At 46.4% G+C, this 27,019-nt stretch overlaps 2 protein-coding genes across 4 annotated transcripts; both read right to left on the bottom strand.

Annotated features, from left to right (window-relative positions):
* Positions 1-1,246: 1,246 nt before the first annotated feature.
* LOC148213872 (uncharacterized) lies at positions 1,247-13,885 on the bottom strand. Of its 3 annotated transcripts, XM_088130107.1 has the most exons (13): positions 13,386-13,885; positions 11,239-11,312; positions 10,594-10,657; positions 10,158-10,264; positions 9,679-9,748; positions 4,522-4,671; positions 4,241-4,404; positions 2,862-2,984; positions 2,624-2,741; positions 2,150-2,297; positions 1,773-1,949; positions 1,483-1,626; positions 1,247-1,366 (listed from the first exon to the last, which is right to left on the bottom strand). In XM_088130107.1, the coding sequence occupies exons 1-12, from the start codon at positions 13,443-13,445 to the stop codon at positions 1,499-1,501; spliced, it is 1,383 nt and encodes a 460-aa protein (XP_087986233.1). In that variant the 5' UTR covers positions 13,446-13,885; the 3' UTR covers positions 1,247-1,366; positions 1,483-1,498. The 3 variants fall into 3 exon arrangements, 2 of the variants coding, with proteins under 2 accessions (XP_087986233.1, XP_087986234.1); XR_015793809.1 differs by lacking the exon at positions 1,247-1,366 and having other exon boundaries at positions 1,495-1,626; positions 2,142-2,297; XM_088130108.1 differs by lacking the exons at positions 1,247-1,366; positions 1,483-1,626 and having other exon boundaries at positions 1,714-1,949; positions 2,142-2,297.
* Positions 13,886-24,213: 10,328 nt separating this feature from the next.
* LOC148213871 (maestro heat-like repeat-containing protein family member 6) lies at positions 24,214-26,178 on the bottom strand. Its single transcript, XM_088130109.1, has 7 exons — positions 25,883-26,178; positions 25,629-25,772; positions 25,398-25,517; positions 25,182-25,290; positions 24,992-25,054; positions 24,680-24,871; positions 24,214-24,436 (listed from the first exon to the last, which is right to left on the bottom strand). The coding sequence occupies exons 1-6, from the start codon at positions 26,054-26,056 to the stop codon at positions 24,687-24,689; spliced, it is 795 nt and encodes a 264-aa protein (XP_087986235.1). The 5' UTR covers positions 26,057-26,178; the 3' UTR covers positions 24,214-24,436; positions 24,680-24,686.
* Between the last annotated feature and the right edge of the window lie 841 nt (positions 26,179-27,019).

The raw sequence follows: 27,019 nt of genomic DNA, 5'->3' as shown, positions 1-27,019 counted from the left end.
AAGTAGCTTTCACTATTTATTGAACAACTTTAACACGTCAACAGCCAACTTCGGGTGAACGTTGCTTATGGGGAAGGCAAAAACCCCACAGGCCGAGCGTAACGGCACACTATGGGTAAAATTCCTCCCCAGCCCCGTCAACCGGCGACTGACTTTTGTCTGTAGCAAGGGGATGGTATGGCATCCTAGCGGTCTTTCTCTGCGGTGCTGCAAGATGTTCTTTGCCATGGGAGGAAGAGCTGGAATTCCTGAAAAAGAGAGGTCAGGCAATCGGTTTCTCTGCTCACAGCCCTGGCTTCAACCTGAACTGGTAGGAAGCCACGAGTGGACATTCCTCCCTTCCTGGGACAGTCCTCTGCTTCTGGCCCCCACCTGAACAAAGTGACTCAGGCCATGGCGAGACCCCTCCCTTCAGAGGAAACTCCTGGCCCTCTTCCCCTGCTTCCCCTCCATTAGCCTCCACCCTACACCTGAGGCACTGGTTGCCCAGCTTCCCTCACCAGTCCATCAGGTGGAAAGGCCTTCATACTCAGGGGGGTACCGTGGCCGCCTACAGCCTGCCACCAAGTGCCGGAGGGCAGCCACCAGCACGTCTGGAGCGTGGAGGGAGAAGGCTTTGTCCACCAAACCTTTGGTAAGATAGGCGACTTGCCTGACTGCAGGGTCCTGGTCCCCAAGCAACCTGTCCATATCTGCAAAGATAAACATTAGATCAGCGCTTCACAATGCATCCTGCATAACTCCCTCCCTCCCTCCCTCCCTCCCTCCCTCCCTCCCTTCCTTCTCTACACTTCTAACCCAAAGCTATTGCTCTTTTCACATTGCGCAGGCATTGCTTACAAGCAAGATAGATGGGAACCGTCCCTCCAATGAGGAGGCTGCCGTTCTGATGAAGCAGGTGACCTGTAGAGGAAAGGAGGGAGAAAAACAAACCATTGACCCTTTCAAAGCAGACTTCCCAACTGAATGCCGCCGTAACCCCAGAATTCCCTCTCCCTTTGATCCCGGAGGAAACAAGAAGCTCCGTTACCAATTAACATAGCAGCCATTCTCCTCACTGAAGCCTGCTTGCTCTTAAAGTAGGAAAGGCAGGTGAACACTTCCAGCTCCAGCTGCCCCTCTGACATGGGGAACCGGATCTAGGAGAAGAGGCAGAAAGACAGAGGTGGGAGATCACCAAGTGCTCCATACGCCACCCCTGCCTCTCACCCCTAGAGGGGAATGGAAGCCAGAGAAGGGCTCCTACCAGGTGCTTGGCGATCTGATGGAGCAGCTCCTGCAGGCTGTAAGTCCCCCTCGCCAGGAGGGTGCCCCCGAGGTGCCACCGGAGAGCTTTGGCCAGGTGCCGCAGGGTCTCCTTTGCTGCCTTCAAAAGAAGAGAAGAGAAGAGAAAAAAGCTGATTCCGTTCTTCTCCTGTTTTCCTTGAGTCAGTCAGGTAGCCAAGCTGCAGCCCTCTTTGCCCAAGCGAGCCGGGCCCTCACCTCTGCCACCTTCTCCTCAACATCGTCCACGTGCATCAGCACTGCCAAGACGGTGTGGATGGTGGTTGTCCCCTCGAGATCTTTCCAGTGCTGCTGAAGAGGCCAGATCTGTTTCAGGGCTGCCCATCGGATAATTGCCGCCTCCTACAAAGGAAAAGGAAAAGGAAAAGGAAAAGGAAAAGGAAAAGGAAAAGGAAAAGGAAAAGGAAAAGGGTCTCCTGTAGCCTGGCAGTTAAGGTTTCCATTGACTTTCTCCTCCCCTCCCAAGGAAGGAGAAGCTGAGGACTCACGTGGTGGAAGAGCAAGCGGTACTGGGCAGCCAAGGAGGCATTCAGGGGTGTCCAGACATCCTCCACTGTCTAGAGGCCGAGCTGCTTGGCCGAGCCCAAGAACTCCAAGGTGATGGCAAGGCTGCAACTGCTGAGCCCACTCAGGACTGCCTGGCAGAGCTCCTCGGGGCTCATAATCTGCAGAGAAAATGGGAGATCTGAAAGACTTTCCCCAGGTGAAAGAGAGATGACCACCCTGCCCATTTCTGATCACCGCTGGGTATCTTAGCTAGCAATCTCTTCTTAACTGAGCAAGACCAAATTGAGGATGGAATGTGACAGCGGCAAGCCGTCACCATCCCAAGACTGACTAAAAGGAAGATATTCTACCTCCCCACCTCCTTGGGCAGCATCCAATGAATTGAAGAAGATTGGGGGAAAGATGACACTTTCAGCACCAGGGCCTCCTGGGACGGGTCTCCTCCTCAAATTGAGAGTCTTCCAGGTCTTCTCCACGGGGGCTTGGCTCTTGTAGTTAGTCAGCCGCTGAAAGAGAGCAGAGAAGTAGAAGCCCCATCAATGGCTGGACGGGGAAAGAGAAGGAGTCAGCTTCACTGGGGAGAAGGTGCCCAAAAGGTCCCCAGGGAAGATGCTTCCCCCTTGCTCTTTGAAGCAGCAGAAACATGGCTCTCCTTTAGCTGTAAGGAAAGCAAGAGAGATCACTTTTGCAGCTTGAACCCTCTCAATGGGACTTAAAGCCCCATTCAACCTTTAACGGGACTCCCGTTTTCTCCTATACATCACCCTTGTCAGGCCACTCCCTTTGCCTCCTTGGCTCAGCATCCTACACAATAAGGTGGGCATTTTCTTACCTCAGCAAAGAAGGCCACCGCTGCAGCTGAATACTCCTTTGCCTCTTCCTTCTCCAGGACAGAACCCAGATATCTCTGGAGGCTGCACGTGGCAGAGGAGGAGGTCTCTATGAGGTCCCTGCAATACACCAAGGCGCCTTTGAGAAAAAGCCATCAGACGGACAGGCCAAGCTGGGCTTGAAGAGCAGAAGAAAGGTTCTCTTTGGGGAGAAAAGAGGCCCTTTGCCCTCTGACTTACGTCACCAATAAAGCCACGCCCTGGAGGCAGCAGCTGGGGTGGCACAACATCTTTCTGAAGGTCTCCTCCAGGAGCAGGTGTGTCACCTTGGCCAGCAGCACCTGGATGATGTCAACTGTCTCCCTGCAGAGGAGAGAAGGGCAGAGTCACCAAGGCACAATCCCAAAGTCTAAGGGGCAAAAGAAATGCTTTGTGCTACGCCAATGGGGAAACTTCCATCAAAGGTTCTCTCCCTCCTTTCCCTGGAATGCCACAAGAAGAGCAAATAGGGGAAGGGGCTGTAAATGGACCTGTCAGACTAGGCTGAAGCTGCCATAACCTAAAGATGAAGCAGGCACCTAAGCAGAGAGGACAAAAGCCAGGAAACTTATCTCTGAGATCCCTTCAGGGAGGTAGATAAGAAGGAAGCAAGTCCTTAAGGAAAAAACAAAGGACCTGAACCAGAAAGAGGAAGTTGGCCCTGAGCACATGGAAGCCCTCACCCCAATCCCATCAACTTGTAAATCAACCCAGCAAGGACTTTTGCGGATAAAAGAGGTCCCAAAGCCCGCCCACTCTGAGTTACCTGAGTCATCTTTGGATCCAGACTTGGCGGCTTCCGTCCCTCTAGCTAGTGCCTGGCAGCCTAGTTGGGAAGTACCTCTAGCTAGTGCCTGGCAGCCTAGTTGGGAAGGACGTGGGTAAATTTGGATGAGGACATGTGTGTGTGTATGAGAAAGAGCAAATGTACCTTGCAACCAGTAAAGTTTTGCTGTTACTGTAAATTCACTGGGTCTCCGTGTATTACAAAGAACCTCTTGTGCCTCAGTGTTCGGTTGGGAGTGATTTGTGTGTATCCCTAATTATTTCCCGGCTGTTGACCAGGGCTGTGTGTCTGTCTGCTCCAGCCGCACCTATCGGGAAAACCCAGGTAGAAAGCAAGGGGGGCTGACAAGATCCGCGTGCCTCAACAGGCTGTGAGTGTGTGAGTGAGTAACCATAAGCCGAACCTGGGAGCAGTGTGTGTAACAGACCTTTCTTCTTCCTCACAGCCGTTCACCACCAAATGGGATTTGCTGCATCTGGGTGAGTTTGTCCTGCCACCCACCCCAATGGAATTTGGAATCATCTCCAAGGCCACATATTTCGTTTTCTGTCCGCAATGCCTGGGGACAGACCTCATGACATAAGCAAGGCGCCTAAGCTAGGAGCTCTGCATGCTTGACAGCTTTTTTCCCTGGGGTCTATGCAATACCTGGCCTCTCAGAGGAGAGGTCTCTGGGGCCAGAGAGGCACTGCCATACCAGGAATGCTGTTTGGACATGCGAAGGGATAAGGAGGAGGAACTCAGAAGCCCAAGAAAGAGAAGGAGGTTTCTCCTTCCCAACGCCGCTGCTTACTCTAGAGGCCCATGGTCCCCTCCGTGGGTCGATGGATTCTGCGGTCTGGCACCTTTGATGATGATATCCATCAGGCAGAGCAGAACTTCAGGGAACCAAGCCTCCAGCACCACGGGGCACTCCTCGGACCGGACTATCCTCCCAATGAGACTGATCGCGCTGGCCTGAGGAGAAAAGGAGAGTCTGCCTCACCAATAGAGCTGCAAAGGAAAGTTGGCTGGAGGGAGTGGTTGAAATCTGTGTGTTCAAGAGGACCACCTCCTTGCGAGCTGGACCCTTACTGTAGCTGCAGGAAGAGGATGGCTGGACTGTTCCTCTCCTCCTGGAGGCAGCCAAGGGACCTCCTTCCCTTGGCCACAAGCAGGGACTGGATCGCATCTCCACTGCAGCACGGCGAGGTGACAAAGGCCAAGAGCAGCTCGCCACAGGTGCTGGAAAGAAAATCAGAAATTGGACCCTTCTGCCCATCCCAGTTCCACAGGGAGAAATACAGAAGGGTCAGCCTGATGTTGAAAGGGTTGGCCTAGAATTCGAGGGAGGAAGTATCTATACCCCTGCCTACTTCCACGGGAGCTCTAAGAGGCCATATGTGACCTGCTTGATGTTCTTCCGGGTCACGACATGTAGGGAGGATAGGACCTGTCTCATTTCACTAGAGGTAGTAGACGTGAGTGTGCAGCTTTTATCCAGAACCTCCTGCATATGCAAGAGAGAAAGAAGCAGGGCAGGGCAGGGCAGGGCAGGGCAGGGCAGGGCAGGGCAGTGCGCTGACGCATTTCTCAGAGCTCTGGGGACTGCCCAAGCTGCATTTGATTAGCGGTGGGTCTAGAGGAGAGAAGACCACCAGAATACTCCCCTGGATAGGGGGAGTTCAGAAGATGAACCACAAGAGCCGCGGACGCTGTTCCTCCTGCCTTTCCTCACTTCCATCACGGGAAAGTCAGTGAGTAGAATAGCGAAGGCGGCTGGGAAACATCGTGCTTTACAAAGGCAGAGAGCCTCACGAATGAGAGACGTTAGCGCTGCAGTCCGGCCTCTTAGATCACTTTAGAAGAGGAAGGGGGGATTTTTTTTTTCTACTCTGCTCCTCTTTGGATTACTTCTTTTAAAAAATTTTTTGCTTTATTAATATGTAAGATCTATCTCTGGGCTACATGTTCAGATGCTGGTGAGTTACTCTTTTATTCTTTGTCATGGAATGTAATGGGTGGAAATTGAGAAATGGACTTTGCTACGTTATGGAAACTTTTTGTGGAATTTAAATAGAGGATTCTACAAACTGTTAATGGCTTGCCTTTTTTATGGGATTATAATTTTTTCTTTTTTCCCTTTTGCTTTTCCTTGCTTCTAAACTTATATTGGATTACGAGTCTGCTGTTGGATTTCTATAGCTGAGTGTTCCTTTTATTTTTTTCTGTTCATGTTGAACTTAAAAGCTTGAGAATTGAGAATTGTTTATATATTTTATTATCTATGTTTGGGAACAACAAGAGACAGTTTTCTATAGCTGGGTTATCACTGCTGTGTTGTTAGAGAACTTGGAAGAAAGCTGTTGCTATAGGATTATAACTGTTGTCCTTTGAAGATATTGAATTTCGCACTGTCAACAATGGCTTCAAGAGGGAAGAAGGATAAGGAAAAGGAGAGAGAATCAACAGAACTTCTATAGAACCGGTTGAGGGGGTGGAGACATGAAAAAAGGATTAGATGCAATTGCTGCCTTAAGCCACCAGAGGGACCAAAGAGACACAAAAATGAATGGAAAAATGGACAACGTAAAGAAGGAATTGACTCAAGAATTGAGAAATGAGGTTCAGAAAGTGAAGGAAGTGGTTGATCATTTGTCAACTGACCTCAAGAATACTCAAGGAAAGGTACAGTTGTTAGAAATTAAGTCAGAAGGAGCCATTGATTGAAATTGATTGAAATTTGGATGCTATTGCATTAGCAGAAATGAGGGAGAAAGAATTTATGTTGAGATTGAGGTTAGTAACGGAAAATCCCAGGGAAGATGTCAGAAAATACATCATTAGCGCATTAGCACAATTTTTGGAGATGGAGGACCAAGATCTAGATTCTGAAATAGACAATGTTTTTAGAGTCAATTCACGTTTTGCTAGAGAAAAAACGTCCCAAGAGACATATTGATTCATTTTGTACGGAAGGTTACAAGAGATCAAATTTTGAAAAAACACTATAAGGATGGACTGAGTATCACAGGCAAAAAGGTGACTTTTTTAAAAGAAATACCTTAAAGAATATGGAGAAAAAGAAAGGATTACTCCTCCTTCACAGATAAATTAAACTAACACGGTATTTCTTTCAGATGGGAGAGACTAGAAGGACTATCTTTTATCTATAAAGAGCAAAGATTTCGAATAAATTCTACTTTAAAGGCAGAAGACTTTTTGGAAAAATATAAGGCAGACTTTCGCGATACCCATCAAGAATTATAAGAAAAAGAAAAGACCACAAAAGATATCGAAACCAGTGCAGATTTAACAAAGCTTGGGGTTTCTGGAGTGGATTATAAAAGACTTTAATACAAATATACTTATGGATTACAAATATTTGACCTGGAATATAAATGGAGTTTAAATTGCCTATTCTTATTGATCAACACAGAAAATTACTTCATGATCCCATAACATTAGAGGAAATTTCAACTGCTTTTAAGTAAATGAATTGTTGAAAAGCACCTGGCTCAGATGGTTTATCAGCGGCCTATTATAAACATTTTGAGGAGGAGCTTTGTCTTCCTTTACAAATGACTATGAATTCAATTTTGGACACAGGTGTAATGCCAGAAACATGGAAAGAAGCCCATATTACCTTGATTCCAAAAGACCAAGAGGATCTGACCTTGACAAAGAATTATAGACCAATATCTCTATCGAACAATGACTATAAGATATTCACAACAATTCTTGCGGAAAGAATGAAGAATATTCTTCTAACGTTTATCCACCAGGATCAAGCAGGATTTTTACCAAAAAGACAAATCAGAGATAACATTCGAAACGTTCTGGATACATTAGAATACCTGAAACAACACTATGAAAAACAAGCAGCCTTGATATTTTTGGATGCTGAAAAAGCCTTTGATAATTTAAATTGGCCTTCTACGTTTAAAGTTTCGGATTTTATGAAATTTGCGGAAAACTTTGTTAAATGGATTAAATCAATATACATACCACAAACCACAAACATAATTCTTAATGGAGATTTTACTAAAGCATGTAAAATTCAAAAAGGTACGAGACAAGGATGTGCCTTGTCTCCTTTATTATTTATATTGGTTTTAGAAGTATTACTTAGAGATATTAGACAAGATGACAACATTTGGGGAATAAGAGTTAAAAGAGAAGAATATAAGTTAAGAGCTTCTATTGAAGACCTAGTCATTACCTTAGAAAACCCATTGGATGGGATTGAATCGTTAATGCAAAAATTGAGAGACTTTGGGTCGCTAGCAGGGTTCAAAGTAAACATAGCAAAAACAACGGTTTCAACTAAAAATATGGATGTTTACCAACAGAAGAAACTGAATGAACTAACTGCATTTGCGATAGAGAAAAAAATAAAACCTCTGGGAGTATATTTGACATTGAGGAATGCTGCTTTATTTCAGAATAATTATCTTCTACTTTGGACAGATATTAAAAAAGACATAGATCGGTGGGAAAAGCTACAATTATCGCTATTAGGAAGAATATTGGTGATGAAAATGAATATTTTGCCATGAATTTTATATCTTTTCCAGATATTGAGTTCAAAAGCACCCTTTAAACAATGCCAACGTGACATCTCTAAGTTTATATATGCAAGGGAAAAAACGAAGAATACAATATAAAGATTTACACGATGTGAAAGAAAGAGGTGGTTTGGGTCTTCCCGATTTGAAATTGTACTGTGTAGCTTGCTGTTTAGTATGGCTTAAAGAACGGATCACCTTGACAAATGAAAAATTATTAAACTTGGAAGGTCACAATTTGAGATTTGGATGGTATGGATATTTGTGGTATGATAAAGTTAAAGTTACGTGGACTTTAAAAATCACTATATTAGAAGATCTCTATGAAAGGTTTGGACTAAAGGTAGACCACTTTTATGCCCTAAGATGCCGCTGTGGACCTCTATACAAGAAGCCTTCTATAGAACTGAAACAAGAGATAAAAATAAAGGGATGAGATACCAAGACTTATTAGAAAAAGAACAAGGAGAATATAAAATTAAATCAAAAGAACAATTGGTTTTAGAAAGATATACCTTTCAATGCCTTTCTTATATGCAATACAAAGAAAAAATTTAAACTGATAAAAAAGAATTTGGATTTGAACAGAATACATCAGAATTTGAAATCCAATTATGTGAAACAGATGAACATTTCATAGCAAAATGAATAATTTGCTATGAATTATTGTTGAGAGAAGAAATGGTGGAAGAACAAGTCAAGGAATGCATGATTAAATGGGCAAAAAATATTGGTCATAATATACATGTGCAGCAATGGGAAAATATGTGGTCTAAAGGATTAAAATTTACTTTATGTTATAACTCGAAAGAAAACTTCTATAAAATGATGTATCGATGGTACATGACACCCCAAAGATTATCAAAGACGTATGGGACAATTTCCAACGTTTCTTGGAAATGTATCCAACAAGAGAGATCGTTTTACCATATGTGGTGGACATGTAAAATTGCAAAGAAATGTTGGACTCAAATACAAACCTTGATGCAGAGCATACTACAATTTAAACCAGAACCCTTCCTGTTGGGGATAATGGACTTTCAAATAGGAAAACATCTTATTAGAATTACTCAATACATGATTACCGCAGCAAGACTTCTTTACGCACAATTTTGGAAAACCCAGACACTACCAACAATACAAGAATGGTTGTTAAAACTGATGGATATGGCCGAAAAGGATAAACTGACTTGCTTATTAAAAGAAAACTCACATAACTATTACCTAAGAGAATGGAAACCATTGAAGGACTACTTGCAAAAGGCAGGTGTGGTTAAGCTTACATGCGGATTTGAAAATTAGATTATAAACGTAATGGGATATATTTAGACAAAGAATTATTCCTATTTCATGTATTACAAGCTAGCATTTATGATAGCCTTATCATTTCTAGGACAAGAGATAGATTGGAAGTTATCTATTTTTCATATCTTTTCTCTTTTTACTTTATCTCACTTTTTCTTTTCCTTTTGTATTTCAAATTTTCCTTTTAATTTCTAACTTTTAAATATGTATCTTTAAAATCTCAATAAAATATTATAAAAAAAGAAGAGGCGGAAAGAAAGAGGAAATGGAATGGGATGGTGAAAGGACAATTCTTCCAGGGGAGGGCTGAATTGGAGGCTGCAGCAATAGGTCCTTCTCTGGGGAAGTCTTCAGTTTAAGCCTGGGTGTCGAGCCTTACCTGACGTTCCCGCAAAGAGGTTGCCGTATTGCAGGACCAGGTTTTAGCAGAACCTTTTCCGCTGGACCTGCTGTTGAGCGGAGAGATAGAGGATGATTAGACCTAGATTAGGGGTCAGTTTGAGGAAAGGGAGTTATCTGAAATTACGGTTCTGGAGGAGGTCAGAGAAGTAGAGCTAGGACAGAACCGTGCAGGATCCAACCAAGGGCCCCTCTGTCTCTGGAGAGCTCTCTCCGCCATCAACTGGTCAGGTGACATTTTGTCTCACACCCACAGCACACCAGCTTCCCCAGAGCTCCTTCACTCTACTGTCAGAAGACAGAAGAGAAGCGTTTCTATCCACAATAGCCACCACCTTGCAAGGTTTCTACCAGGCGCTGTTTTAAATTAGTGAGCGGAAAAGACCTAATGTCTTTCCGCTGTGAGTCCTGGGCAAGGGGTGACAGTTCCTCAATGATTGTACAGCCAAAAGTAGGCACCTCTCCGAAATGAGACTCGGGTCCCAGGCCTCCTCCTTCAGGGCGCTGAGGTCACCGGTGTGGTCTCTGCCGCCTTTGGTGGAATCCTGTGAATCACAATGACTCCTCTGTGGACACAAAGGGAAAGGAGACTCCGAATTTCTATGTCCGTGGAACCTGGGGACTCTGGAATAAAGGACTATCGAAGGCAGGGCGCCTGACTGGAATAGGGCTTCTGTTGCTTGATGCATCCCCTGAGTTAAAGGAACCCCCACCCCTACCCCACCCATCCCCGGGAAAAGTAGGCTTTCCACTCTTTCCCTCTTAATGCCCTGCCTGGAAGCAGCAGGGTGGCGGAGAGGATGAAGCTGAAAAATGAAAGGCGTGGGTAAGGGGCCACATCCATTTAGGCCGCCAGTCAGCGGCAAAGGGCCCTTCCCAGCTGCCCACGACTTACCGAACGAATGGAGACCTCCTCCATCATGTGGAGCCCCTGCCTCTGGAGCTCCGTTTCCTGAGAACTGGGGAGAGATTAAAAGGCCCCAAACTCAAAACTTGGCATGGGTCCTCTTACAAGAGTGGCCACACTCATGCTCTAGGAAGTGTGTCAGCTGGCAGGGCAAGGGCCTTGACCTGAGTTTCCTCCCTTTTATCAGCAGCAGGGTGGAGAAGGAAAGGAGGTGAATCTCCCTAAGAAGATGAATCACAGGCTTAGGACTCTCCACAATCAGCCAAGCAGTAGCCCTTGCGACTGGCTGGGCTGGAGGATTGGATGAAGGGATTTTGTTTTCCTTCTCCCACCTCTCCCTTTTCCTTTTGTGCTGTGTCATTTTACCTTGGCGGAAGCTTGCTTACTTTACTGTGCTTTAAGCATGCGCTCCATGCTCATGTTCATCATCTGGTCCCCCTTTGGCCCCAAATGGCCCCCCCAACCCATTGATTAAGGAGAACAGAGAGAAGCTCCCTGTCCCGGGGGCTGACCATGCATCCAAGAGAAATCTATCCCTCCTCTGTGTGGACGTTACCCATGCCCTTTTTAATTTGAGACGTTACTACAGCCATCTTTCTGGGGCTGCAGAATCCCTCAGATGAGAGCAGATACCTTGCCCAATCGGGAACGATCTCCACATCTTCCAGGCTGTGGGTCCTGGAGGTTCCCTGGGCTTCCACTGAATCCTGCAAATGACATGTATTCGTATTAAGACATAAATCCAAAGCTCTCTGCATCCCAGTAGGATGGCTAAGGCCTAGGGCACAAGGTTCAGCCCCCTAGCAAGAGCGCCTTCAGAAGCCTTAACGTTAAGGGGACATTGCTTCCAGAATAAGGAGCAGCCGTTCTCAAAACGTGCTATGCCCAAGGTCAGGCGTTTGGCAACCTTTTCCCAAAGACTCTTCAGGCATTTGAAAGACGCATCCCTCTCTCCTTTTGCCTCGGACAGGGTCAGGAAAAGAGGGACACTTAAGCACTCAGCCCCTTCCTCAATCACCCTTTCATCACTGGATGTCCCTCCACCAGCTGTGACTTGACTTCTGGCAGCTCGGATGCCCTTTCCAGATGGCAGTCCAGGGGGATCAGATGTCTAAAGGACCCAGGTATCACCCCCCTGGACTTGAGGCATGAAGTCCCAGAAGCCACTTTGCCAAACCTTTCTTACCCGAGGTACAAGAGGTGTCCCCATCATGAGAGCTCTCCTGCTCCTCAAGGTCTCTCTGTGCCTCCTGGGTTCTGACCGGGGGAAGAAGGTGAGATGTGGAAGAACATCCAGCTAGTTCAGCCTCCCCTTTCCAACACCAGCCAGCCCGCCTGGCGTCTTTTTTCCCCTGCAAGCCCCTTGTGGACAGGAAGAGTTCTGGGGGGCAGGGGCTCCTGCAGACCCTTGCAGCCTGTCAATGGCGCCCCGCCATGCCCAGGGTTTGGGAGAGGCCTTCGTGCCTGGCAGGCGGAACAGGAAGGTCTCCCAGCCTGGTGCTGAGAAAGGCAGGCGCTTCGTAGGCAGTCTTGAGACCTCGTTCCCTCATCAACCGGGCAAAGGCCCCAAACAACCTCCTTCGGAAGCTAAACAAGGATGGTGGCTCTCCCAGGGCCAGCAGTGGCAACCCTTGGTAGCCTTTGGCCTCTGCCTTTCATGTGGGAGAGTGTCTGATTGTGAGCAACACAAAAGCACAATCACGTGGCACAAAGCACAGAGAGGGGCCAGAGCTCCCGACTTGTTTTTCTCCTGGGCCTCTTGGGCACTTTGACTCTCCTTTCCCCTTCGGGCCACCTCAACCTGGCATCTCCTGCCCACCAATTAGCAGGCCCAAGTCCTGTCCCCTCAGAGAATTTCCCTTCTTTCTGCCAGCCTGGGGCACATGGGTCCAAAAGTGGCATCAGAGTTGGGGGGGATGCACAAGAGGGGTGGGGCAGCCTCTCCAGTGTCTTTCAAAGCCACCTCCCCTCTGGCCTCCATGTGAGGACTGTGGCAAACTGAGGCATTTCCGAGGGAGCAGAGATGGGGCTACAGGGCAGACCGGTTGCCTGGTAATGAATCTGGACCAGAGGGGCCTCTCTGGAGAAGGAGAGACCACGCAATGGAGCAGAGCCTTTAAGGACACTGGGTTCGAGCAAAACCTCTGAGCAGCAGCGTGAAGTCCTGTCCTGAGCCGTGTTTTGCACCTCCCTTCACTCTTGTATTGCTACACCTGACCAAAGTATTGGACTGTCCTTGGATCCCATTTTCCTGGGTCCCTTTTTTTACGAACTCCTATTCCGGTCTGCCTCCCTGCCTTGCTCCACTGCTTGGAAAAGGGCAGTAGCAAGCTGAGAAATGCAGGTCTTGGCAATGAAAAAGCAGGGGTGTGAAGTGAGAGAGAGCCTGGAGGCCCCCAAAGGCCAGGGACCGTAAAGAGAGAGATCCCTTCACTACTTCTGAATCTTGCTGCCGAGATAGGACAGATTGATTGATAACATGGTCTTCGGTCCCAAATCTGAGAGATGGTCTGCAGGCTATAACAACAAAGAAACCTGCAAAGAGCCCCCAGGATCATTAGCAGCAGCCCCCTCTCCCCTCTGCTCCCTGTCATGTCTTAGCCGTTCAGCGATCAAAGACGCGCGGCTCTCCTTTTGTCCGGTCAGATTGCTGTTATCCCTGTCTGACTGAGCTTCTCACTTTGACTCAGATTATCACCTCCCTTCATCGGACTTCACATCTAGTGCCAGCACACACCTCCAGCCCAGTATTTCCAGCTATTTCCCCCCTCTGCTGTAACCTTGCAACAATTGCTGCTTCTTTGGCTATTCCTCCTCCTTTCCACTGTACGAAACACCATCCTATCGAACAGCTATTCAGTTTTGGCTGACTTACAAAACACTAATCTAAAGAGGTAAAAATGGCATGGGAAGTAGATAAGGGGCGAATGGTTTCCAGATTATCCGCTCTGGAAGAAACAGCCCTTGAAGACGACGCCTTTTGAGAGGTGACAATTTTTGAGAATTAAAAAAAAAAATTGTCAAAAATGGCTCAGTCCTGGCATCTGACGGCAACAAGGTTACCTTCTGTCTTCAGGAAAGCTTCCCTAATGTAATGGACGGGGCAAGTTCTATCCCACATCACAGACCTGCGCAGCCATTCAGAAATCCGAGTCAAGTTAGCAACGAAATCAGCAAAATCTACGTCTCTGTCTCTATCTCTCATCTATCTCTCTATCATCTCTCTATCATCTCTATCTACCATAGTAGCTTGCTTACTCGGCCTTAAACTTTATTTACATACTTTACTCACATACTGCAGGGGACTTTACCATTCCCTGATGATTTCCTACTGGCTGGAGCGCCGCTCAGGAAGCCCTCGGCCCCTCAACTCTCCGTGGCTGCCTGTGGTCCGGAGGAGAGAAAAAAGATGACACAAATGCTGTGATGTCACCACACAAAGCTTGTCCTTTTGTTCGAGGATTCCCAAGGTCTGACACAAGTATGGAAGCCATCGGATTGACAGTGTGACATCATGACGTCACTTTCTTCCCTTGCCCCTCTCCCCCAGAGATGCCGAGGCAAACAATAGTTAGGCAGGCAGTCCTCAATAGCAGATTAAAGAGGTATCAAGAAGATCTTGTTGACTCCAACTAAAGGATAAACACATCTATCTTCAAAATGTCCCATTTCTTTACAGGGTCTCATTTTGCTATGTAATGTTTCATAGTCTGCACTAGAAAGGCCCCTGAAACTGTGATGAATGGTGCCCCCACGACCCCAATTCACGGTTGCGTGGCCTAGCAATGAGCCGCATATCTGACCAGCACACGAATTCTCACCCGGTGCAGCTAACGTCTTCCTGGTTTTCCTTTCTGGGACTGCACATAGTCTCTTAACACTGGGCAATCCAAACCACGACAATCTTTCTGCTCTAACCGAAAATCTATAGCAACTTTCCGGCCTGTTATCTAAAGAATGTAATTACTCCTTCTTTATGTGGGCGTGGGATTATACCTGGTGCTACCCCTTTTATCCCCTCGAAAAACAACGACTAGTTTTCTTGTGAAATGAGACAAAATTAACACTCACTGACATGAAGTGGTTTTTCTTCAGGAGCAGCAGTTACATTAGCTACAATTAAGCGGCATATTTAATGTATTAAGCAAATTAGAAAATTAGGCCATGATTAGCCTCTGAGCTGAACAGCTCAGACACGTGCTTCCGCCTTGAGAGCACATGAGGGAGGAAACGGAAGTGACCTCACAGAGTCTCCGCCTCCTTCCATGTGTCCGTCCACGAATACAGGAGCTGTGAGTCTTTGGGCTGCATTATCCTAAAAACCCCTTCTCAGTCGAAAACACTTCCTGTAACATTTCAATTAAACTAAACCACCCAGAGTCCCATCTTGACTCGGAGGTTCTCGAAGCCATCTCTCGGTAGAGGCTTGGCGAGAACGTCTGCAGTCATCTCTTTCGTATGGCAATAAGTCAAGTCCACAAGTCCATCCTGGGTGGCCTCACGCACGAAGTGACATTTCACTCCAATGTGCTTCGTTCTTGCATAGAATTTCTCACTCTGTGACAACTTGAAGCAACTCTGGTTGTCTTCCATGAGGCAAACGGGTTTCTTGCGCACTAAACCAAAGTCTTTTGTCAGTTGGTCGGGCCAGGCCGTTTCTCAGCAAGCTTCTGCAGCTGCAATGTCTTCTGACCCTGTGGAAGACGGGGCTACACAATTTTGTTTCTAACTGCCCCAAGAAATGGGACCATTTGTAAACATAAAGACATAACCACCTGCGGATTTATAGTCTTCTGCATCCCCTGCCCGGTCAGTGTCCGTGTAACCGATTAGTTCTGGATCGCTGTAACTGGCAATTTTAATCTACAGTTTGCAGTACCTCTTAGATATCTGACAACTCTCTGAACAGCTGTCCGGTCACGTTGAGTGGGAGCATTTACTTTTCTGCTCAGAATCCCCACTGCATCCGCTATGTCTGGCCTACAGGTTGTGGCTAGGTACAAAACATTCCCTATTACTGACCTGTATTTGTTGTTGTCAGGTAAAAGTTCGGATTCCTCTTGACTCTCCAGAAAATCAGTAGCCATAGGTGTGGCAACCGGGTGCGCTTCTTGCATCTGCAGACTCTCAATTAATTCAGGGACCTTTTGTTTTTGGCTTACCATCTTCTTCTCTTTCTATCTGAATTCCTAGATAATAATGCCCTTTTCCTAGTTCTTTGACTTCCACATCTTTGCTTGGATTTGGGAGTAGTTTCTGTCATTTCCAGTCTCAATTATGAGGTCATCAGCAAATCCCAGAATGTAAGAAAATTGTCCATTACTGCATTTGGTGGATAAACAGTTGTCTGCGTGGCCTTGTTTGTATCCTAACTGTGTTAGCATGGTGTGTAGTTTTTCATTCCACGCCCTAGCGGATTGTTTCAGTCCATAAAGCCCCTTCTGAAGTCTGTATACTAAATGAGATTCATTTGGTTTGATGAAAACCCCTTTGGGTTGTTTCATATAAATCTCCTCTGAGATCTCGCCATGTAAGAATGCAGTTTTGATGTCTATGTGTCCCACTTGCAGTTGCTTTGAAGCTGCTCTGCTTAAAAGCGTTCCGATAGAGGTATATCTGACCACTGGGGCAAAAGTGGCATCACAGTCTTCTCCATACTGTGGACTGAACCCCTGTGCTACAAGCCTCGCTTTGTAGCACTGTACTTTCCCTTCTGCACCTCGTTTAACCTGAAAGACCCACTTACTTCCAATAGCCTGTTTTCCGGGAGGTAGCTGGGTAAGAGTCCACGTCTTGTTCTGGGGCAGTGCATTGATTTCCTCCTGCGCAGCATCCTTCCAGACACATGCTTCGGTGGCTGGCATCTTTTCCACCGCTTCCCAGTTGGGAGGCTCTAGGGGTTGCACCAACCCTGCAAGGTAGGACAGTCGTGGTGGTGGGACACCTTTGTTGGATCCCCATGAGCGTCTGACCTGTGGTCCATCAGCTTCCTCATCAGCTTCCAATGCAGGGATCTCCACATCAGGCAGTTCCTCTTCATTTCTGGTGCTGCTGCTGGGAGTCTGGTCCTCTGCGTCTTCTTCCTCTTCAGGCTCTGTAGATGGTGTTATGGCAATAGAAGGCAGATCCGGACAATCACACGTTTCTGGTGGAAAGTACATGAGATCTGGTGTTTCCTTTTCGGGGTGCTCAGAAAAATCGATGACACTTCCTCTTTTGTCAACTTGGCTTTGTTCATCTTATCAAATAACCTATGTATCTTGAGCTGACCTGTCCTCTTTCAAGATCCATAACTCTGTAGCCTTTCCCTACAGCGGCAGAGCCCACGAGAATGCCTTTTTGTGCTATGGAGTCCAACTTGTGCCTCTTTTCTTTGGGAATATAGCCACAGGCAAGCCTCCCAAACACACGAACGTGCGACAGACTGGGAATCCTCCCATGCCAAAGCTCAAAAGGTGTGCGTGTAGCTCCTTTGGTTGGCAATCTGTTCTGGAGACACACCGCAGTTGCGGCTGCATCTCCCCGCACGGGCTGGGGTAGAGATGCGTCTTTTAACATGCATCTTGTCATCTCTATTATGGATCTGAATTTTCTTTCTGCAACTGAGTTTTACTGTGCTGTGTATGGAACACTTTTCACATGTTTAATTCCTTCCTCTTCAAGGAGGTTTCCATCTCACCTAAACAGTACTCACCCCTATTGTCTGTTATGAGAACCAAGGGTTTTCTCTGGAATATGTTCTTTACCATGGCAAGGTACTTTCTGAACATCTCTTGTGTTGGATTCTTTTCCTTGAGAAAATACACAACATAATATCTTGAAAAGTCATCCAGAAATATTAGAATGTACTTATTTCCTCACACTGAGCGAACATTCAGTGGACCACACGCATCACTATAAACTATATCAAGCACTCTGGTCCTTCTCTGTCGCGTACATGATGAAAAAGAAGGTTTAACACTTTTCTCTGTCATGCAACTTACACGTTTTGTTGTTGGTAAAGTGTTTAGTGCTACCTTTATTCTTCTTGCAAGCTCCTTGTGCTGCAAATCCATTACAGCATTGACATCTCTCCGTCCAAGTCTCCTGTGCCAAAGTCGTGGATCCGTCTCATCCTTCTGGCTTGAGCGCGCCACCTTAGCTGATTGGGGTTCCCAAAGATTCATCTCATATACCTCACCTATTCGGCTTGCTTCAGCATCCAGTCTCCCACCTTTAGACATCTGGCACACATCATTTTCGAATAATTTATGGAAACCTTTTCTGGGTAGAGTTGAGACACGAAGCATATTGCAGTTCAGTTCTGGAGCATACAAAACCCTCTGTATGGGATTCCCTTTTATCTCACAACCTATTTTGCATTTCAGGACTTCTGACCCTTCTGCATGTGCATTCATGATTTTTCCACCTGCAATTTGAATACTGCTACCTTGTGATGGGCCAATACTTTTAACGTCCTCAAAGAAGTCCTTGTCATGACTGAAATGACTAGAGGCTCCAGAATCTATCATCCATTTCTTTGACTTGGTGTCATAATTGTGGACAGTTAAACTCTTTTCTTGTAACAGAAAACTTCCCTCACTTTTCCCTTTCCTTTCATTTGGTCGCTTAAATGCAAGGGAGTGCACTAGATCCTAGTGATCCCAGGAAATAACAAACTTTCTGTTCGTCCTGCATGGGGTATTCTGTGAGTTCTAGTTTTTCAAGAATTGTCAAGAACTGAGTCACTCAATGACTGTTACAATCTGCTTTGGATATGAGTTTCAAGTTAAGTAAGTCTCTTATCCAGGCACGGCGAGAGCGTTTCCTTGCAAATCCATATGACAATTCCAAATTCTTAAGGATTTGAGCTGCAGTATTCCCCTTCTTAACGTGGATCATCTGCAGAAATGAAATACTGTTCAGAATTATAGCCACTGCTAACATTCTCCTTTTCCCATGCCTTGATTGAATCTTTAGCATCTTCAGTAGTGCCAGTAGGCCTTTCATTTTCGATACACTCCAGAATTTCTTTAAGATCAAATGAGACCTCTAGGCGCTTTTTCCATTGGATAAAATGTTTCTCTGTGAGTTTGGGTAGCTTGAGGCTTCCCTCATCAGTGTGATTCTGATTGGCCATCTCAGGAATCAAAATTGTGCAAAAATGTAAAACTAAGTTTAAATCTCCAATCAAAAATCAAAAACCCTTTTCTGCCCAGCTACTGTTCTGCAAAAGAAAAATGGGGTGTGTGTGTGAATTTCTTTCACAATGGAGACAATGGGGGTCACCACGTGCTCAGCAGGAAAAAGAAATGTCCGCTTTGAATCTTGCTTGTCTCTTAAGAAAATCCAGCGACATCCACGAAAATATTTCAAATTTCGTCGTGTCCCGGCCCAGAACTCTTTGTGGGCATGGGATTATGCCTGGAGCGACCCCTTTGATCCCCTCGAAAAACAACGATCACAGTTTTCTTGTGAAACAAGACAAAATTAACATTGTCTTGTTAATTTTTAACATTAACAAATTAAAATTAACAAAATTAACAAGACAAAATTAACATTTACTCACATGAAGTGGTTTTTCTTCAGGAACAGCAGTTACATTAGCTACAATTAAGCGGCATATTTAATGTATTAAGCAAATTAGAAAATTAGGCCATGATTAGCCTCTGAGCTGAAGAGCTCAGACACGTGCTTCCCCCTTGAGAACACAATGAGGGAGGAAACGGAAACGGAAGTGACCTCACAGAGTCTCCGCCTCCTTCCATGTGTCCGTCTCCGAATACAGGATTCTGCTTTTCTGGAGCCAGAGGCGGGCAGGGAACCGCCGGCCATGATCCTGCCGGCCACAAGCGGCCGCTGGAGGGGCTTGTCGTGGCTTCCCTCTCCCCTCGTTCACGCCTGTCAGAGTTGATGGGGGCGGCATCTCTCCGAAGGGGGTGCAGCATTAATCAGGGAAGCTTTGCTAATGGTGGGCGTTCTGGCCCCGGTCATTCCTCCTGCCTTTGGGACCCTGCGGCTGCCTCCGCTGGCAACACTGCAGGAGAGTGAGTAGCGGCAAAGATCAGGGAATCCCTCGCCCTCTGGAATGGTGGTGCCCACCCAGCACACAAGGCTGGACGTACTCCTTTTTTCTGCAAAAGTGAACCCTTATTAGCTAGAGATGCAATTTTCCTGAAGAATCCGTCTGAACGTGTACCTCCATTATCATAGATGAAACCATCAAAATCAGAAATTCTTTATGGTGCCATCGTAGTCCAAAAATATGAATATTTTGCTTGGGTGAACCCTAGACTCTGGTTACTAGGCAGTATGCAATTTTTGTCAATCACTCAATCACTCAATCATCCAATCATATTGGATCAATCATGTAATCAAGTACATCTGGAGCTGCAGCTTTTCTGGAAAAGTGAATGAAAATCACTTCTGAAAGGTGTCAGCTTCTGATTGTATGCTTTCAGTTGCATTGTGTCCTGGCAATTTCAGGGCATCTCAGATGGCAATGATCGTTTTGATCCATTTCAGTCTGCCTTCTGGTCAGGGTTTTGGGATGCTGACTGCCCAGATTGCTTTGATCAGTGAGGTATGCCTGGGAATAGACAGGATAGAGCTTTTGTTCCCTCTGATGGATGCTGAATCCTCCTCTCAACCATTGGAGCCAGAGCAGGCTCTGGTAGTGTCTCCAGTCCGGTTTAGAGGTGAGGATTCAGAGGGTGGCATTCAGATGCTGGAGAGGGATAGCTGCTCCACCTCAGCGCCATCAGCTCACGGATGGTTGCTGCCAGGTGACATTCTGGTCCTGCCCTCCTTCCTCATGTCTAGTATCATAACCAAACGGCAACAAGAAAGTTCATGGACCATCCCTAAATTTTAGTTTTGGTATATTTAGGAACTACAGTGTTCTCAAATCACTATAGGTGCTTAAATGTCTTATGAGTAAATGTCACCAGCAGTAACTAAAAACAACAAAGTCTCTCTCTTTCTTCGTATGTAAAGTGGCAGGTCTCTTGTCAGAGGGCATATTCAAAATTTTCCCTGAGTAGCTAATAAGCAATGAAGAGGAGGGAGTTAAATATATTACTGCCGATTTGCAAAGACTCATTTTAACCCAAACTTCCATGTGCTACAAAGGAGACAAGAATTTTTCGCCAAGGGAGGAGCGACTGACTCTGCAAACTCTATCTCCTTTTGTAAATGCTGTATCCCAGCAGCAGAAATCCAGGTGACCACAGAAGATTAGAAAGAGCGCCATCCCGTAGCTGCATGGATTTTGCAATTTATATCTCAAGAACTGACTTTCGTTACCATTCATTACAATTCCTATCATTCCAAGGAAACATTTAATTCCAAATAAATATTCCTTATGTTGGTGTTCCCTCTTGTGATTCAAAGAAACAGTTAAGCAAGTTTTCAAAATAAATGGAAGGAATTCAATTCAAACTAGTCCAAACAAGCTGAATAGCATATATCTGGTTCTTTCAACAAAGTAATAATATCGAGAAGACCCAAATCAATAAACTTCTTAGCTCTGTAGTTGCATTAAACGGTCCGTTTTTTGTCAAAGCAGTATTCCTCGCGTTTCCCGATGAAAGAAAGATGACAAAGAGAATGCTTGCTGTGTGTTTTTCAATAGCTGCCCTTGTGAATTAATTTTGGAATTCTAAGTTTAATTGAAATGAAAACCATGAGCCATTAGAAAGGAATATGAGAGACGATCCAGAAGATTAATTAGATCAACGACCTGTTCCACCAAACGTAGAAAAAAGAATCATAAATGCAAGCCAGAAAAGTTTCAAGGGAGTTTCAGAAAGAAATAGTTCCGACATTCAGAAAAGATGAATACCTTGCAATAAGAAGAGGACGGTGGAACTGCAGAAGATTTGTAATCCTCTGGGTTTGGCCCCTGGGAACAGCCCCCAGAGGAAAAATCCTCCTCTGCCAAATCCTTGCAAGGAGAGCAATAAGAACATCTCTACATACATATTCTAAATCTATATTGATTTGGAAGTGATCAGGCCATTACATCATGAAAAGAGCGAGAGATCCTCAAGGAATACAGAGACTGCAGAGCAATGGATTCTTTGCCTTTGCCTTTTCTACGAGAATGCAGGGTTTGGCTCCGAACTGGGCAACCGGCTCCAGATCCCGCAGGGCATCCCAGAAGACCTACTGACGGCTCCTCAGAACAGCTGGTCCAAGGACCCCTGGGCTTCCCCCAAGATCTTCCCGGGGGTCTGCAAAATCGGAACGATTTGCCAGATATTGTAGATATTTGTAAATATGGAAAGCAATGGCACTCTTCTCATTATTATTTTTATTTGTTAAAAAATAGGGCTTTTTCATTAACAATATTTCATTTATGTGAACGCGCCATTGGCTTCATATTGTTATTTTTACGTGGTTCAGTAAATAACTATTCTAGAACTGTGTCAGTTTCAACGTTTAGTAGGGTAAATATTGATAAATATAATCCATGCAACCAAAAGCTTTTTTGGGGTTCTCCCTAATTTTTAAGAATGGGAAAGGTTCCGAGAGCAAAAGGTTTAAGAAACCCTGCCATAAACACCTAGGCATTTTCCTGGGCTTCTGTGATAGCCTAAGAAATGCATGTTTGAGTGCAGGAAGCGCTAAGAGGACAGCAACGTGTAGGGTTGGTACCGTCTGAACTCGAAGGAATATCTATTTTAAAAAAACCGTTCAATCAGGATGCATTGTGACTTTCTAAGTTAAGAACACGTTAAAGTTCTTTTTCCTGATTGATTGATTGATTGATTGGTTGACTGATTGATTGATTGATTGATTGACTGGGATTTCTATGCCACTCCATTCTCCTTGGCTCTTGCTGTTGGCTGGGATTGAGTCCACAAGCACATCTAATGCTGGGTGTATCTCCCAGGGAGCTAACGCTGTAGTAGCTCCTGTGATGTGGGTGGCGTGGATTATAGACGGTTTTTTTAAATACGTGGCTCCGTGCACTCCTGACTAAATCCCTGACTGCAGACTGTGTTTCTTCAAGAGACCGGGATCATCTTCTTTATCGTAGCTGTCAGTCTCTTCCCTTTGGAGATAAGCAACGTTACCTTTTTATTCTTCAGGCTTCTCACTTGTCTCTAGTGACCGCATCAATTCCATCCCACCTTGACTTTTCTCTTTCCCCCTTCCTCTCAGTCCATTCCCTCTTCATCTCTTTGGTTTGCAGTTCTCTCCTCCATTCCCTCGACATGATTAAATGACTTCAACGTAGTTGGCGACCACTCACTTTTGGATTCAGTCCCTGTTCGTTCGGCCCTCTTTCATTCAGCACACAGCCTCTTCTTGTGATCCCACATACACGTCTAAAGTTCCCCATTCCCATTGCGCTCAGGTTAATGTGTTTCTCCCGACATACCCAAACCTCACTCCCATGTAACAATAAAGCAGGCAAAAAGTCCCATAGACAGCCACTTTTCCTTATGTCAGTATTGACTTCTTGATAAACACTACTGTACATGCTGCCCATCTCTCCCAGTGTTTGCACATCTTAATATTTTTCATTCATTTTTCCACCCGCTGTTGGTTCTGTACGATACCCAAATCCATCTATTTGCTCGTTTTTTGCCATTTACGTATAATTTCTCATGGTTCAGTCTCTTTACCCTGTCAGAGACAACCATCATGGTCATGATGCATTAATTTCAGATTCATACTCCTTGTTGCAGCATCTAATCTGTCTTGACATTACCTGTAAATAATTCAGCTTTCTTCTTCTCCCTCCCTCCCCTCCCCTCCCCTTTCTTTCTTCACTTTTATTCTTGATTCTGCGCACTATTTCGATGCTCCTTGTGTAGCATTTTTCAACCTCTTCCAAAGCCATTTTTTGATTTCCTTTGAAATTGCTCTGCATTTTCTCTCATTCTTTTAGCATGACTTGCTGTCTTTGAAAAAGGTTTTAAAGGAGAAACCTTCCCATTTTCTATATTTATATTCAGTGAAATCTTATCTTTAGAATTTGGCTTTATACCAAGCCAAAAAAGTCCCTAAAATATGGCAGGAGATGACCTCATCCGGAAGTCTTAGTTCCAGAAAACTGCTGGATAAGGACCAGAAGAATTTGACACAGAAGAAAAGCAGTGCTGATCCTGTAAATCCAATATTTCCTTCTCAGGAAAATCTATAGGAGAGCAGAACTTCTGTTCCACGACAGAATGAACCTCAAAAGGGTGCAGGAACTCACACGTGTGTCTACCACATGGATCAAAGCCAATTCCGCCAAATGAAAATACTTCTTTAAAAATAATAATTCCAATAAGGGAACAAAACGATCTAAGGTGACAGAGAGGGAGAAAAGGCTCTGTGTGAGAAGGCTCTTCTGATATGAACCTGCCTGATATGGTCCACCCTCTCCAGTGGGAAGGGGTAACAGAACTTTCTGTCCCAAGGCGGGGGGATTCGAATTTGGCTCCAGAGCTGCCCCCCGATGGGCTGACACAGAGAGCAGCACTGATCGCTCTTCCTTCCCCATTCTTAGCAGAATTTCAACACCAATGTTCTTGCTGATTTTTACATTTTTACTCTTTCATCTGAGGCACACGCATGAAGAAACAGAATGGAGGAAACAAAGTTAAAAGTACTATTCCACTATTTATTGAACAATGTTAACAGGTAAACAGCCAACCTAGGGTGAATGTTGCTACGGGGAAGGCAAAAACCCCACAGGCCGAGCGTAATGGCACATTATGGGTAAAATTCCTTCCCAGCCCCGTCAACCGGCGACTGACTTCTGTCCGTAGCAAGGGGATGGTAGGGCACCCTAGGGGTCTTTCTCTGTGGAGCCGCAAGATGTTCTGTGCTGCAGGAGGAAGAGCTGGCATTCCTGCAAAGACACAGAGATATCAGGCAATCAGTGTCTCTGCTCGCAAGCCTTGCCTCAACCTGAACTGGGAGGAAGCCCATCAGTGGATATTCCTCCCTTCCTGGGAAGACCCTCTGCTGTTGGCCCCCACCCTAACAAGGTTGACTCAGGCCACAGCAAGTCCCCTCCCGTCAGAGGAAAACCCGGGTCCCCTTCCCCTGCTTTCCCTCCATTCGCCTCCAGTTCTTGCCCAGCTTCCCTCACCGGTCCATTAGGCGGAAAGGCCTTCATATTCCGGGGGGTACCGTGGCCGCCTACAGCCTGCTGCCAAGCGCCTGAGAGCAGCGACCAGGCCATCTGGAGCATGGAGGGAGAAGGCTTTGTCCACCAAACCTTTCAACTGCCAGGCGACTCGCCTGACTGCAGGGTCCTGGTCCCCAAACAACCTATCCACATCTGCAAAGATAAATATTAGATCAGCGCTTCAAAATGAATCCTGCACCCTCCCTCCCTCCCTCCCTCTGCACTGCTAACCCAAAGCTGTTCCCCTTTTCCCTTTGCGCAGGCATTGCTTACGAGCTAGGTAGATGGGAACCGTCCCTCCAGTGAGGAGGCTGCCGTTCAGGTGCAGCAGGTGACCTAAAGAGGAAAGGAGGGAGAAAAACACAGAACTGACCCTTTCGAAGCTGACTTCCCAACTGAATGCGGCCGTAACCCCAGCATTCCCTCCCCCTTTGATCCCGGGGGAAACAAGAAGCTCCGTTACCAATGAACATAGCAGCCGTTCTCCTCACTGAAGCCTGCTTGCTCTTAAAGTATGAAAGGCAGGTGAACACTTCCAGCTCCAGCTGCCCCTCTGACATGGGGAACCGGTTCTAGGAAAGAAGGCAGAAAGACAGAGGTGGGAGATCACCAAGTGGTCCATATGGCAAACCTGCCTCTCATCCGTAGAGGGGAATAGAAGCCAGAGAAGGGCTCCTACCAGGCGCTTGGCGATCTGATGGAGCAGCTCCTGCAGGCTGTAAGTCCCCCTCGCCAGGAGGGCGTCCCCGAGGTGCCACCGGAGAGCCGTCGCCAGGTGCCGCAGGGTATCCTTTGCTGCCTGCAAAAGAAAAACAGAGAAAAAAGCTGATTTCGTTCTTCTCCGGTTTTCCTTGAGTGAGTCAGGTAGCCAAGGTGCAACCCTCTTTGCCCAAGCGAGCTGTGCCCTCACCTCTGCCACCTTCTCCTCAACGTCGTCCACGTGCATCAGCACTGCCACGAGGGTGTGGATGGTGGTTCTCCCCTCGAGATCTTTCCAGTGCTGCTGAAGAGGCCAGATCTGTTTCAGGGCTGCCCATCGGATAACTGCCGCCTCCTACAAAGGAAAAGCAAAAGGAAAAGGAAAAGGGTCTCTTGTAGCCTGGCAGTTAAGTTTTCCATTGACTTTCTCCTCCCTTCCCAAGGAAGGAGAAGCTGAGGACTCACGTGGTGGAAGAGCGAGCGGTACTGGGCAGCCAAGGAGGCATTCAGGGACGTCCAGACATCCTCCACTGTCTGGAGGCCGAGCTGCTCCGCCAAGCCCAAGAACTCCAAGGTGATGGCAGGGCTGGAACTGCCGAGCCCACTGAGGACTGCCTGGCAGAGCTCCTCAGGACTCATAATCTGCAGAGAGAACGGGAGATCTGAAAGACTTTCCCCCAGTGAAAGAGAGATGACCACCCTGCCCTTTTCTGATTGCCGCTGGGGATCTTAGCTAGCAATCTCTTCTTAACTGAGCAAGACCAAAGTGAAGATGGAATGTGACAGCAGCAAGCCGTCACCGCTCCAAGACTGAGTAAAAGGAAGATATGCCACCTCCCACCTGCTTGGGCAGCATCCAATGAACGGAAGAAGATTGGGGGAAAGGTGACACTTTCAGCACAAGGCCCTCATGGGACCTGTCTCCTCCTCAAATTGAGAGTGGTGTAAGGAGGAGGAGCACAACAGTTCCTCGTGGCAGTCCCCACCCTCTCCCAGAAATGTCAGAACTGAGGGCTATTTTCCTTATGATCTGTCTTTCCATCTATCTCACCAATTCATTTCCCTGAGAACTGCATGACACGGAGGGAAAAAAAGTCTTGGACTGGATCTTGCCTAGACTAGAGGGGTTAGATCCCCTCCTGGGGTAGAGAAGCTCCGCATTTGTCTATGCCCTGTGGGCAAGGGCCACTTACCACCTTGTAGTTCTCGCAGAGATAGAGAAGCCCCTTCCTGCTCAGCTGGTGAACAGTCAGGCTGGGGTGTTCCAGCCAAGCCATCAGGAGCTTCCAGGTCTTCTCCACGGGGGCTTGGCTCTTGTTGTTAGTGAGCAGCTGAAAGAGAGCAGAGAAGTAGAAGGGCCGTCAGTGGCCGGACGAGGAAAGAGAAGGAGTCAGCTTCACTGGGGAGAAGGTGCCCAAAAGTACGCCAGGAAAAATGCTTCCCCTTGCTCTTTGGAGAAGCAAGGACATGCCTCTAGGCTCTTCTTTAGCTGCAGGGAAAGCAAGAGAGATCGCTTTTGCAGCTTAATCCTTCTCAGTGGGACCTAAAGGTGGCCGGGGTGGACTCTGGCTTTCTCTTCCGCATCACCCTTGTCAGCCAAGT

The sequence above is a fragment of the Python bivittatus genome, unplaced genomic scaffold, assembly GCF_059951505.1.
Source record: "Python bivittatus isolate LINGU-HERP-01145 unplaced genomic scaffold, Pbiv_v1 ctg000850_np1212, whole genome shotgun sequence".
Classification (NCBI taxonomy): domain Eukaryota; kingdom Metazoa; phylum Chordata; class Lepidosauria; order Squamata; family Pythonidae; genus Python; species Python bivittatus.
The sequence above is the reverse complement of the archived record's forward strand: the minus strand, read 5'-3'. Positions and strand labels throughout refer to the sequence as shown.